Genomic DNA, 12,796 nt, shown 5'->3' on the forward strand with positions numbered 1-12,796 from the left:
GGAGCCGGGGCCGAGCTCAGCCCTTCACCCCCCACAACCACCTCACACCGCCGCCTCACTCACAAGAAGAGCGGGAGAGCGGGGCTTCCCCTCAAGCCGCTCTCCCATTGGTCACCACACCCCGCCGTCTCCTCCCATTGGTCCTTCGCAGCTCTAAGTCCCGCCCCCCTGGCTGACATGGGCGCGAACGTGCGTTGCGGGCTGTTCCCGGCCGGGGGGGCGTGGGGGTTACACGTGGGGAACAGCACGTAGTCAGTGAGGGGGGGGTTATAGGGGGGTACACGGCGTTCTGGGGCGGGGCGGGGGGTACGAGGCAGGGATGGAGGGGGGGAGGAGGAAAGAGATGGAGATGGAGGCGTGAGGGGGGTTATGGGGTGGGTTTGGGGTTTAAAAGAGCCGAGTTGGGGGGGTTGGTAGATGGAGGTGTTTAATATCGAGTCGTTTGGGTGTTGGTTGTAATACACGTTTAGTGTATCACCTCCTGTGAGGAAAGCCAGGTGGAAAGCAAAGAGCTTCAGGGCACAGATCCCTCCATCCCCCCCATCCCTTAACAGCAGTACCATAAAGTGAGAAGGGGGCAAAACACCCATAGACAACACGGGAACGACCCCATCGAGAAGGAGAAAAGAAGGGAGTAAAAAGAACCTCTCCCTCCTCCCTTCCTTCCTTCCCCAGGGCAGAGCGGCCCCGGCGGGGGCGTGCATGGAAAGGCAACGGCGGAGCCAATGCGCAGGAAGGGGCCGAGCATGTGGGGAGGTTGTTTACACCAACCCGGCCCCGGGAGCTTTAACCCGGCCGGCAGCGAGAAGAAGCGAGGAACGGCCCCGGGACAACGTGAGTAACGGGTAGAACGGGGTAATCGTCAGTGTGATGGGGGAGAGAGCAAAGAACGGGGTGGGGAAACGACGTGGGAAGGGGGGAGAGTGGAAGGAAGGAATGTAAGGGGGGGGAAAGGAGGATAAAAATCGAATGGAAAAATAGATAGATACCAGGAGGGGGCGGGAGTGGAGGTTCCCGCCCGACCCGGCCGCGCCTCCCCTCCCCTCCAGGCCCCGCTGCCGCCTGGCATGGGATGGGGGAGGAGGAGGGGGATAGGGGGCAGCCCGAGGGACGGGGGGGGGGCTGAAAGGGGGACGGGGGAACCTACAACCCCTGCAACGACCCCTAAAACAACCCCTAAAACAACCCCTCCCCCCGGCTGCCAAACCGCTGCCAGTCCGCTCCTCCATGCTGCAACCCCCCTCCACCCGCAGGCATTGCATGCACCCCCCATTGCACTGTGCTCACCCCCCTCTTTGCACTGTGTATCCCCTGATTGCACTGTGCACACCCCCACTATTGCACTGTGTGCACCCCACTATTGCACTGTGTGCACCCCACTATTGCACTGTGTGCACCCCACTATTGCACTGTGCACCCCACTATTGCACTGTGTGCACCCCCCCTTTTCACTGTGCACCCCACTATTACACTGTGCTCACCCCCCCCATTGCACTGTGTGCACCCCACTATTGCACTGTGTGCACCCCACTATTGCACTGTGCACCCCCCCATTGCACTCTGCTTACCCCACTATTGCACTGTGTGCACCCCCCCATCACACTGTGCACCCCCCCATCACACTGTGCACCCCCCCATTGCACTATGTGCACCCTCTCTTTGCACTATGTGCACCCCCCCCATTGCACTGTGCTCACCCCCATTGCACTGTACACCCCTCATTGCACTGTGCACCCTCTCTTTGCACTGTGCACACCCCCATTGCATGCACGCCCCCTCCCTTTGCATTGCAAGCTCCCCCCTTGCACTATGCTCACCCCCCCCAAATTGCTGCCCCCCCTCTCGTTCCACGCCCCCAGCAATGCTCAGCCTGCACCCCCATCTTATTGCACTGTGCCCCCCCCACTCGTGTTCCCCCCACCCCACACACACGTGCCCCGCCGGGTGCCTCCCTCCTTTGCAGGCCTGTGCACACACCGCCTGCCCTCGGCAATGCCATTTTGCACGCGTGCCTTGCACGCTCATATACACCTGCACATGTATGCATGGCATGACCCCATGCATGCATGCCTGTACTCCCGCTGGCTTGCACACCCTTGCACGCCTCTCCTGTTGCACCCATGCACCGACGCTTCCAATTGCGCTCGGTCGCTGCCGCCTTTTCCTTCCTGGCAGCGCCAACCCGGGGGCCTTTTCCATGGGGAAGCCTCTCTGTGCTCCTCCCAGCACCGGAAAGTGCATTTTTAGGCCTCTTCCCAAAGTGTTTTTCCTCGGGAATCACCCCATTGCTGCCCTGTAGTTTCTCCACGCGCTCAGTTGACTTTTGCAAAGTACTATCGTTGCTCCGTTTGGAGAAGGAGGAGGAATTTGCTGTCCTGGCCGGAGTTGCTTTATGGGTTTTTACGCTGCACGTCCTGGCGCTGCACCAAGTCGTCGCCTTCCCTCTCTCAGGAGCTTTATTTCTTTAAACAAACCCCCCAAACTTTGCAGACACGGTGCAAATTATCTGCTCCCTCACCCCTGTTGTTTGTCATGGAGCTCTGCGTTCAGAGGGGGCTTTTGGAAGCAGGCTACAAGGCTCTTAAAGGATGGATCTGATGGTCTGCTTTGTAGGAGCTCAGCTGTGTTTGAAGGACCCATATTGGTGTCTGTTTGGGTTTGCTTTTTTGCTTTTTTTTTGTATGAAAACTGGGCTGTGCTGGAATTGCTGTGCATGCATGCACATGCACAGTGCACGTGCATGCATGCTTATGCACATGCACACAGACGCATGCATGGAGCAGCAACCTTTCCTGCAGTTTTCCTGCAAACCCGAAGCAAGCAGCACCAGACCTTCCCCTCTGGCTAAACGAAGCTTCCCTTGTTTGCCAAACGACGCGTGCAAAGTGCCTCCTTTTCCCCTTTGCTTTGCTGCGGTGCACGGAGCTGGAAACTGCAAAATGCGCAGCCGGCGTGGAAGCAAGACAGAATTTGGGAGCGGTGCCGGCGCTGACCCCTGCAGTGCATGATTGCAAACAGCTGGGAGGACTCGGGGCAGCTCTGCCGGCGCTGAATGCAGAGCCCGCTCTGCTTGCTTTGCTTTGTGCTTTTCGGAGCACCGACATGGGATCTTGGCCTTTAAAGGTCTGCTGGGAGCCGATGTGATCCCAGGGTTTCATAGAAGCATGGAGTGGCCTGAGGTTGAAAAGGATCACAGTGCTCATCCAGTTCCAACCCCCTGCTGTGTGCAGGGCCACCAACCAGCAGCCCAGGCTGCCCAGAGCCACATCCAGCCTGGCCTTGAATGCCTGCAGGGATGGGGCATCCACAGCCTCCTTGGGCAACCTGTTCCAGTGCGTCACCACCTTCTGTGTGCAAAGCTTCCTCCTAAGATCCAACCTGAACCTCCCCTGTCTCAGTTTAACACCATTCCCCCTTGTCCTATCACTGCCCACCCTCATAAACAGCCATTCTCCCTCTTTATACGCTCCCTTCAAGTACTGGAAGGCCACAGTGAGGTGTCTTAAGGATGAGAGCCATGGGACAGGGGCAGTGATGCCACCATCCCCTCATACCCGATGTGGCTGATCCCGCTGGTTGAGCATTGCAATCCTGCACTGGTGGTAATGTCAATGTTTCTTTGTCACCCACAGCGTGGCCGTGATGGCGACCGTGCTGTCCAGGCGCCTGGGGAAGCGCTCCCTGCTCGGTACCCGTGTCTCTGCCCCCGGTGCTTTGGCTGACGGGGTCCTTGCAGCTCCCCAGATTCACACTGTGCTGCCAGATGACTTGTCCTGCCTTCAGCCTGCAGAGGAGAGCAGTCAGGCACCGAGATTCCCCAGCCCCAGCCGCCGGCAACAAGTACGTATGGAGGCTTTTGGATGTGGGTTGTGCGTTGGCAGGGGTAGAAAACTCCTGGAGCTTCCCCTAATTGCAGCTCTAGGGGGGGGCTGTCATTAGGGAGAGCTGCTGATGGGCGTTGGTGTTGGGTTTGGAACATATTGCCTCGAGCTGAGATCTCTCTCTTGCCTCAGATCCCAGCCAAAAAGTGAATGTCCAGAGAAAGCCAGACACTTCCTGATGGTGTTCCCCAGTCATAGAATCATAGAATGGCTTGGGTTGAAAAGGACCTTAATGATCATCTAGTTTCAACCCCCCTGCCATGTGCAGGGTTGCCAGCCACTAGGCCAGGCTGCCCAGAGCCACATCCAGCCTGGAAGTCATTTGAGGCTGAAGGAGATGGTTTTCATACAGAGTGTCTCCCGGTGGACTTCTCTTCCATGGGCTTGTCCTATAACCCGTGATGATATCAGCACACCACAGAGCACCCCAGCTTTGCTATGGAGGTGTCAAACCCCATGGCACCTGCTGGAGCCTCAGAGCTTTTCCACTCCAGTTGAGGATCTGTGGGTATGGGCTCTGGAAGCCCCACTTGGGCATGGTTGGTGGCACAGACCTCCCCAGTGAAGCAGCTCTTAGGGAAATACTGGGGTGCTGTGGATCCTCCATAATTCCTGTCCAGTCCCATTGATGGCTGTGCTTTGGCCTCGTACTGCCTGGGGTGGGGAGCAGCGCTTGTTCTTGGCTTCTACCTGCAGAGCTGTAAAAGCTGCTAAGGGCAGAGCTTGTGAAAGGCCGTGTAAATAAGGGCCCTGTTCACTTTTCTGGCTCCTCCTGTGCCCAGCACTGTGCTGTGGGTAGGGCAGATTCCTCCTGCCCTGTGTTTACAAGCCACAGGACAGTGAGAGCTGTTTTCTCCTACGTGCTCCAATGCAGAGGATTCTGCTCACTTGCTTTGCTGCTGGAAATGACTTAAAAGTAATGTGTGTGACACAGCTGGGGTTGGTGTCTAATGGAGATGCCACTTCCCTTTGCAATGCCTTACAGGGGTGGATGGTGTTCAGAGAGAAGCCTTGCTTCGTGGTTTTGGGGAGCATTGGATAAGGGATATGGATTTAGGAAGCTGTGAGTGAGATCAGGCTGATCTGGCTCTCGCTCTTTTATCTTTGGTCCGGCAGTTACGGCTTTTTCCACCTCATTCTTTCTGCTGGCTGTCTCACCTGGGATGGTCCCATTTGCTTTTCCCTGGTCAGTGCATGGGTGCCTGTGTCCATCCCATGTCAGCTTCTTCATATGATACCCACAGCATTTCCATAAAGAGATGCTCCTGTGCCTATAAATAGCTGGAGACACATGTAACGTCTTTGGACACAGATACATTTCCATTAACAGAAATAGGCTCATGGGTGGTAGTGCTGGAAGACAGCCCACAGGAGCAAGGGAGACACTGCAAGAGAGGAGCAGGTGAGATTTGAATGTCTCCTCCTGGCCATGAGAACTGTGATGGGAGGAACTGGGATGTGACTTTATGATCAGTGTGCCCAGGAGACTTCTGTTCTCCTCTGGCTTTTCACCCTCTCATCTGCGTGCTTTCCCAGGGGGTGTAACAATAGTGGGCATCCTTGCTGCAAGATGACATGCAGGCAAAGTAATAGCAGACAGATTCATTGGAGAAAAGTCCATCCAAAGTCACAGTGCTCAGAGAAGCAGCTGAATGTGGAATTGCCAGAGTTGGGGAGCATGCTTCAAGGGCAGGCCCCAGCAGTGGGGTTGGGGTGAATGCTGTCACCCCACTGGTGTGCTGGGACAGCTTTGGGATGGCCTTCATCTCCCAAATACCCCTCAGTATCCCCTTGCTGCAGAAGGACCTGAGCAGTAGCATTGTGCATCAGGACACAGCACCAATAATGCTTCCCTTGGCTATTTTTCAGGTTCTTGTCACCTACAACGGGCAGGATTGCACTGGGCTGGTAGAGCAGCACAACCCACCCAGCGACAAAGTGAAGGTGCTGCAGCCAGAGCAGAGCTTGCACACGTGCTGGAGGCTGCAGGATGTGCCTGAGGTGCTGCAGAGATCTGTGTCTGACAGCATTGACGTCCCCAAGAGGTTGGTGCCTGGGGCTGGTAGCATCTTGGCAGGATGGGAAGGGGCTCCTGCAGTGCTCATGCTTGATTTCATGCTGACAGAGTGAGGCAGTGGGGATATCTCCTCCTTACCAGAGCGTGGGTTATCCAGGGAACTGCTGCATTCAGGATTAAGGGGATTTATGTTCTGCAAATGCTGCTTTAGGGGGGGAAAAAAAAACATAACATCTTTCCTGAAGACTTAAAGACTGCAAGAGGGTGGTGGGAGCCATGCTGCCTCGGTGGGATGCACCACCTTTCTGTGCGGTTGCTTTGCTGTTTTTAATGGGATATCTTTGCTTTTTTCTCCGTGCATTCTCCATCTACAACACAGGAAAGCTGATGCAGCTGTGGAGATGGACGAGATGGTTGCAGCCATGGTGCTGACGAGCCTCTCCTGCAGCCCCGTGGTGCAGAGCCCTCCTGCCAGTGAGAGCAGCATCCCCTGTGAGTGTGCACTGAAAAATAAAGACAGCCACAGCCAGGAAAAAAGAAAAGGGGGTGTAGAGAAATAACGCTGTGCTCTTTGGATGCTGGGGGGGGACCTTTTTGCTGGTGCTTTGCTTGGGCACAGGTTGTGCTGGGGTGGAGGTGAACAGGAGCAGCACTGGTTCCTGGATATGAGCCCATTGTTGCTGCTTGGGATTGTGCCACTGGGGTGACCCTGCCGTCTGTCACCCTCCTGGGGGGCCAGGGAGCCCCGAGCTGGGGAGCACCGCCGGTCTGCTCCTTTTTTTAGAGACTCTTTCATTCCCAAGGAGTCAAATGGAGCTGAAGGGATAAAAATAGCAGCTGGAAGCCGTGGGAAATGTGCGTGCCCCAGTGCTGGCTGTCCCCTGCAGGGTTGTGCTTATGGGGAAATGGGATAAAACCAGGACCTGGCACTGAGCAGAGGTGCAAAGGCTTCACTTAAAACATTAAAAACTAGAAGCAAGCTGCTGCTTTAGTTTTATCCAGCCTCAGGGCTGGTCTCACCACCCTGTGGTGACAGTAGCTGCATGTTTCCTGTGTTCAGCATCACGGGCAGCTTGCGATCCCTGGAAGGAGAGCGGCGACGTCTCAGACAGCGGCAGCAGCACCACCAGCGGGCACTGGAGTGGGGGCAGTGACATCTCCACCCCATCTCCCCCACATCCTGAGGGCAGCCCCAAGCACTCCAGTGAGGCGCTCAGCTCCCCGCCAGCAGATGATGGCTTCGAGACTGACTCCGATCCCTTTCTCCTCGACGAGCCGGCTCCGCGGAAGAGAAAGGTACTGGGGACCCCAGCACCATAGGTGTGGCCCTGCAGGAGACCTTGCCACTGTGCAGATGGTGACACAGGCTGTTTCCCCCTCCAGAACTCAGTGAAGGTGATGTACAAGTGCCTGTGGCCAAACTGCGGCAAAGTCTTGCGCTCCATTGTTGGCATCAAGCGGCACGTCAAGACCCAGCACCTCGGGTAAGGCACAAGTTTTACCTCCTTCAGCCCTGGCTTAACCATGAAATCCATGCACCCTTGTGCTGAACATGCTGGCAGCCAGCAGTTCCCCTTCCTTCCACAAATATCCCCGAGATCAGAGATGTCCTGGTTCCAATGCACTGAGCTCAGTCGTTTTCAGCCACTAGAACTGCTGTCACTTGTCCCTACCTTGCAGCAAATGCAGAGGATCTGGGGGGTTGTGCTTGAACTTCAGGACTGGAAATTTTCAGAGACAAGAGCTTGGAGTGCTTGGGGCTAATCTGCCTAGCTCAGGTCTGTTTTAGGTACCAAGTTAGGGTAAGGGGAGCAGTTTGCTGCTGTCTTTTGTGGCCCTGTCAAAATTCTCACCTGAGTCTCCCTTTGCTTGTGCTTTTGTACATGTTTTCTTATATGCATTTTTTTCCTTCTGCCTTGATGGTTGGACTTGCTGATCTTAGAGGTCTTTTCCAACCTTTATGGTTCTGTTCAAATGCTTCAGGAGAGATGACAGCGGAAGGACTGTGCTACAATGGGCGGCGCTGGACTGCCATCCAGTGCCAGATAATCATAATGGGAAAACAGTCAGATCCTTTATGCTTTTTCCTGATCAGTGAACCTCAGGGCTTGTCTGCAGCCATGCTAAATGAGCTCAGTGAGAAAGCAGGGGGCTTTGAACGGTGCCTGGTCACCCTGCCAGCATTTCTGGAGGTGCTGAAAGATGTGTTGATCTTCTTTCAAAGTACTAAGTGCTCTAAACAGAAGTAGGAGTCATTCTCATCACAGCCAACATGATGCTTTAGAGTGTGAGAGCTCCAAAACTGGATACCTCCCTTCCCTGGGACAGGAGCTGCATATTCAGTCTTTTCCCCTTTCTCTACCCCGCAGAGACAGCGCTGACTCTGACCAGCGGAAGCGGGAAGAGGATTTCTACTACACTGAAGTGCAGGTGAAGGAAGAGCCCGCATCAGAGGCAACCACCAACACCAGCCCTACATCTGTGTCTGCCCCCATCATCATCCATCAAGCCCTGGCCAAACCAGAAGCATTACTGGTGGAGCCGCCGGTGCTGGAGCCCGCTCTGGCCAGCAGCGCACTCAGTCAGTCTGCACCCAGTTCCTTCTGGCACATCCAGGCTGATCACGCCTACCAGGTGAGCTGGTGCCACCTCCTGCTCCCTTTGCAGCTGTGCAGGGGCTCAGGGGCTGCCTGATGACTGTGGCTTGCCTGCAGTTACATGGCTGTGGTATGCAACACACCCTTCAGCCTCAGATAGCTGGGGATGGAATGTGGCCATGCCAGATCCCGGGCCTCAGTGAACCTGGAGACGCCCCAGCTGCAGTCCCTGTCCCCTGTCCCTTGCCACAATGGCTCTCCAGCACCACTTGGAGGAGGGATTGCACGGGGGATTCCTTCCCCACCACAGGGGAGGCACTTCAGGGTGCCTCAAGCTGGTCTTTGCAGGGAGGAGGTGGCCTGTGGGCACATGGGAACAGGACCCACTAGGGCTAACACTGACCGCCTTCTTCCCCATCTCCCCCCACAGGCATTACCCTCCATCCAGATTCCAGTGTCCCCACACATCTTCACCAGCATCAGCTGGGCCACTGCCACCTCGACTCTCCCATCCCTGTCACCGGTGAGTGCTCATCCTTTCTCCCTGAGCCTTTGGGAGTTCCCAGACTCCCTCCTGGCTGTAAACATCCTCAACCTTATCCCACATGGTCCTCTTGTCCCCGCAGGTGCGGAGCCGGTCGCTCAGCTTCAGTGAACCCCAACCTCCCACGCCGATGCTCAAGTCCCACCTGATCCTTGCCTCGCCGCCCCGTGTGCCCCTTGGCACCAGGTGAGGCTCTCACTGTGCAAAGCACACCCTGAGCAAGAGGGGATGCATTGCTGCACGTCAACCAAATGATGCTCAAGGTGTAGCAGAGACACAAACCTCTGAAACATGGCAGTATTGGGTACATTCTCTATTTCTTTGCAGGAAAGTTCGTGGTGAAGCCAAGAAGTGCCGTAAGGTGTACGGCATCGAGCACCGGGATCAGTGGTGCACAGCTTGCCGGTGGAAAAAAGCCTGTCAGCGCTTCCTGGACTGAGCATGGCCCTGCAGTGCCACCTCCCTCCCTGCTCCTGCACAAGGAAGGAGCACTGGAGTCCCTCACTGCTGCACCCAGGGACCTTGGAGGCACCTCCTGGGACTCCAGAAGAGCCCTCCAGAGCTGCGTGTAAATTCCTCCTCCTGTGTATTGTACATCAGCTGGGTTTGCTCTTTTCGTTTTTGTTTCCTTTTGTTTTTTAACACTTTTTTTTTTTTTTTCCAAATCTGGTTTGTTTTTTTTTTTTTCAATATGAAGAATTATCTCCCGTTCGTACAGTTTAAAAACTGGGGCTGGGAGAAGGAAGCTGTGGCTCGGCGCTCAGGGGGGATATTGCAGGTGATCTGGGGACCAAAGAGCTCCCTGCATTGCCCAGGTCAGCGCTAGGATCTCCCGAGCTGCTGCGGTGCAGCCAGGGCAGGGTGTTGAAGCAGCTTCCCCTGTCCCTTCATTGTCTATGAAGTGCAAATCCCTCATGTCCTGAAGGGGACAGAGTCAGGAACAATTGCAGCTTTAAAAGCACAAGGCAGGGCTGGTTCTCCTGGTGGCAGACATGGGTTTCTCTCCTTGTTGCCTCATGGATGTGCTCTTTGCTCGCTCTGCAGCTGGAGCCTGCACGTGTCTCTGCTTCCAGTTTGTCCGTTTTGGAGGCATCTGGGGGAAAAGCCTCTTTAATCAGGAAAGCTTTGAGAGCTGTGAAAGCAAAAAAGCAGGTATTCCTTCTCCTTTCAGGCTTTGTACATCTGCTTAGTTCCATGAAAAATGATGTTGTGGCCCTCACTGTGTCTTTCAGAAGCAGGCTGAGAGCAATTGCTTGTTTGGCTGTTTGTTTTTATATGGAGATCTTCCTGATTTCACCAGCAGCTGGCAAGCTGGGAAGACTGGGAAGAGCTTTCCCTCAGCATCACTGTAGGGTCCCAGTTTGGCAAACAATCCTAAGATTTGCTTTCGCACCTCATTGGCAGCAAATCTGTGTCCTGGATATTCTTTTCTTCTTTTTTTTGCTGCATTTTTGATTATCACAGCCCGTAAGGCCCAACCAAGAGTGATCCCTGCACAAGAATCGAGCCTGGGCTGATGTTCAGGACCGTGATGTGACAAAAACTCCCTTCAGAAAGTAAATTCTGTGGCTGGGAGAGCATCGTTTTGCTGCTGGATGGATGCACACCCCGTTGGCGCTCCAGCATAGATGTATACGTGTAATACTGGTGCTTGTCAACCTCTTTTTGTAGTTTCCTATATCTAAACAGCATCTCGTTCCAGAAAACTGATCTTTGGTACCAAATGAGTGGATTCAGAATCAGGAAGCAGGAGCAAAACTCCCTCAGGATGCATCCCAAGTGTGTCTGTGCAGGTCTGATTCAAAGCTCTTGTTTTATTTCCTGGAGAGCAGCAGGCTCAGGATCACATCCCTGCTGGGGCTGCCATGCTGGGAAAGCTCTTTCCCTCTCTCATTGCCCCACAGCTGTCTATTGCACGAACAGCTCTGCAGGTTCACGCTCTGCATCCTGGTAGCAGTGGGTTGTGCGCTGGGGTTATTGCACTACTCAAAAGTAAGAATTTATTCTTGGATTTTATTTTTTATTTAGAGAGGAAAAAGAAAAAGAAGAGCCCCCAGTGCGTTTGCTACCATTTGGGTTGCAGAGCTGGCAGCACCCAAGCTTGTTGCTGGCCCTTGCAGTGGCACAGACGGGTTTCTGTGATGCTGAAGGCGCAGGTCGCTCAGAGTATGGAGATAATGATTAACAAAAAAGGCTTAGTTGTGGTTCCCTCAGACCTTGTGCCTTTGCTCCCACGACTCAGACCCAGAAGTTTTCCCATCCTGCTTTTCTTGTCCTTTTTTTAACCCCCAAACAATGACCCCGTTTGGGTCCCCATCGCTCAGGAAATGTCCCCAAGCCATGTGGGGGTGTCACCCCCCTGGGGCTTATGTCCCCCAAACCAGGGTGTCGCGTCTGACAATCCGCACTGCCCCCACCTTCTGTAGTCAGTCGTGTTTTGTTTCTGCTGATGGGAACTTGAATTTCTAATGGGAATGAGAATAACGTCCTGCTTTCTGTTCAAGGTGATTTTTATATTGAAAATAGGAAGAAAAAGAATAGGAATGGCTCTGGAATGAGTGGCTGGATGCCTGAGGAGTGAGAGCGCATGGTGGGACCCCAGAGATGTGGGGTGCAGTGCCTCCCTCTGCGGCCAATAGCACTTATAGCCCCAGGGCCACCCTGTACAGGGCTTTTCTGTGCTGGTGGCGGTCACCCAGGGGGTGCACACAGCTTTATTTTCTGAGGGCTTTTGCGGTACGGATTTAATGGGACAAAATTGTCCTTTTGCTCCTGGTTTTCCTTTATTTCAATTTTGGGAGTATTTTGGATTTTTATTTTTTTTTTTACACATTATAAAGGAAAAAAAGGAAAACCCAAATCCTTGTATTTCTGCTGCAGCAACTGCAGGTGTTGTGGTGGTTTTCCAAGGCCAGGCTGGATGTGGCTCTGGGCAGCCTGGTCTGCTGGTTGGTGACCCTGCACATAGTAAGGGGTTGGAACCAGATGGTCATTGTGGGCCTTTCCAACCCAGGCCATTCTGTGGTTTGTCAGGTTGGCTGTTGTCCCATTTCTCCGTTGTTTCTTTTTCCCCCCTTTCCCATCCCTTTGTTATTTCTTCACTTGGTCTCACCAAACTCCAATGCCCTCCCACTGTGGGTGACCTCAACTACAAGCTCAGCTTGGAGACATCTCCCACTCCAGCTGCCTGCCGTTTGTATGTATGTAAATAGGAACCTCTTAATTGGGCACTAATTGGAGGCTGCTCTCCTTTTCCAGCCCCGCTGGCACCCAAACTGAGCGCAGGGTGACCCCGCTCTGTCACCGTTTCCCGCTGCCATCGGGTGATGCTGGGGGTGGTGACAGGCGGTGGCGGCACGGGGAAGGGCTCAGGGATGTTCATCCTTGTGATCCCACAGGACCCCGCTGCCCGGCTGGGCTGGGAGGACGTTATCTTCTGTTTTGGAGCTTTTCTCAGCTTGTCTTCCAAGTATTATTTTTATTGTAAAACAAAAAGAAAAAAAAAATACCCAAAAACTATGAAAAATTTTTTTTAAAACAATGCCAATGTGAAATGTAATTTTTACAGCAGCGATATGAAATATATTTTATAAGAAATAAAGAAAAGTTGCCTGAGAGCTCACTGGCTCTGCCTGGTCTTTGCACCCCGTGTCTCTGTGCCATGCCATGGAGGTGGAGGCACTTGGTGCCTTGGATGATTCCATCCCTATGGCACAACAGCTTATGGCACCACTAGGTAGCAGTGTCTGCCCACCGA

At 54.1% G+C, this 12,796-nt stretch overlaps 1 protein-coding gene across 2 annotated transcripts; it reads left to right on the top strand.

The window, feature by feature from the left end:
- Positions 1-205: 205 nt before the first annotated feature.
- On the top strand, positions 206-12,545 carry ZNF395 (zinc finger protein 395). Of its 2 annotated transcripts, XM_015859828.2 has the most exons (11): positions 206-251; positions 676-834; positions 3,633-3,840; positions 5,751-5,926; positions 6,278-6,390; positions 6,959-7,194; positions 7,282-7,382; positions 8,268-8,532; positions 8,926-9,018; positions 9,122-9,225; positions 9,367-12,545. In XM_015859828.2, the coding sequence occupies exons 3-11, from the start codon at positions 3,643-3,645 to the stop codon at positions 9,476-9,478; spliced, it is 1,398 nt and encodes a 465-aa protein (XP_015715314.1). In that variant the 5' UTR covers positions 206-251; positions 676-834; positions 3,633-3,642; the 3' UTR covers positions 9,479-12,545. The 2 variants fall into 2 exon arrangements, with proteins under 2 accessions (XP_015715314.1, XP_015715313.1); XM_015859827.2 differs by lacking the exon at positions 206-251 and having other exon boundaries at positions 380-834.
- Positions 12,546-12,796: the final 251 nt, after the last annotated feature.

The sequence above is a fragment of the Coturnix japonica genome, chromosome 3, assembly GCF_001577835.2.
Source record: "Coturnix japonica isolate 7356 chromosome 3, Coturnix japonica 2.1, whole genome shotgun sequence".
In the NCBI taxonomy this organism is placed as follows: domain Eukaryota; kingdom Metazoa; phylum Chordata; class Aves; order Galliformes; family Phasianidae; genus Coturnix; species Coturnix japonica.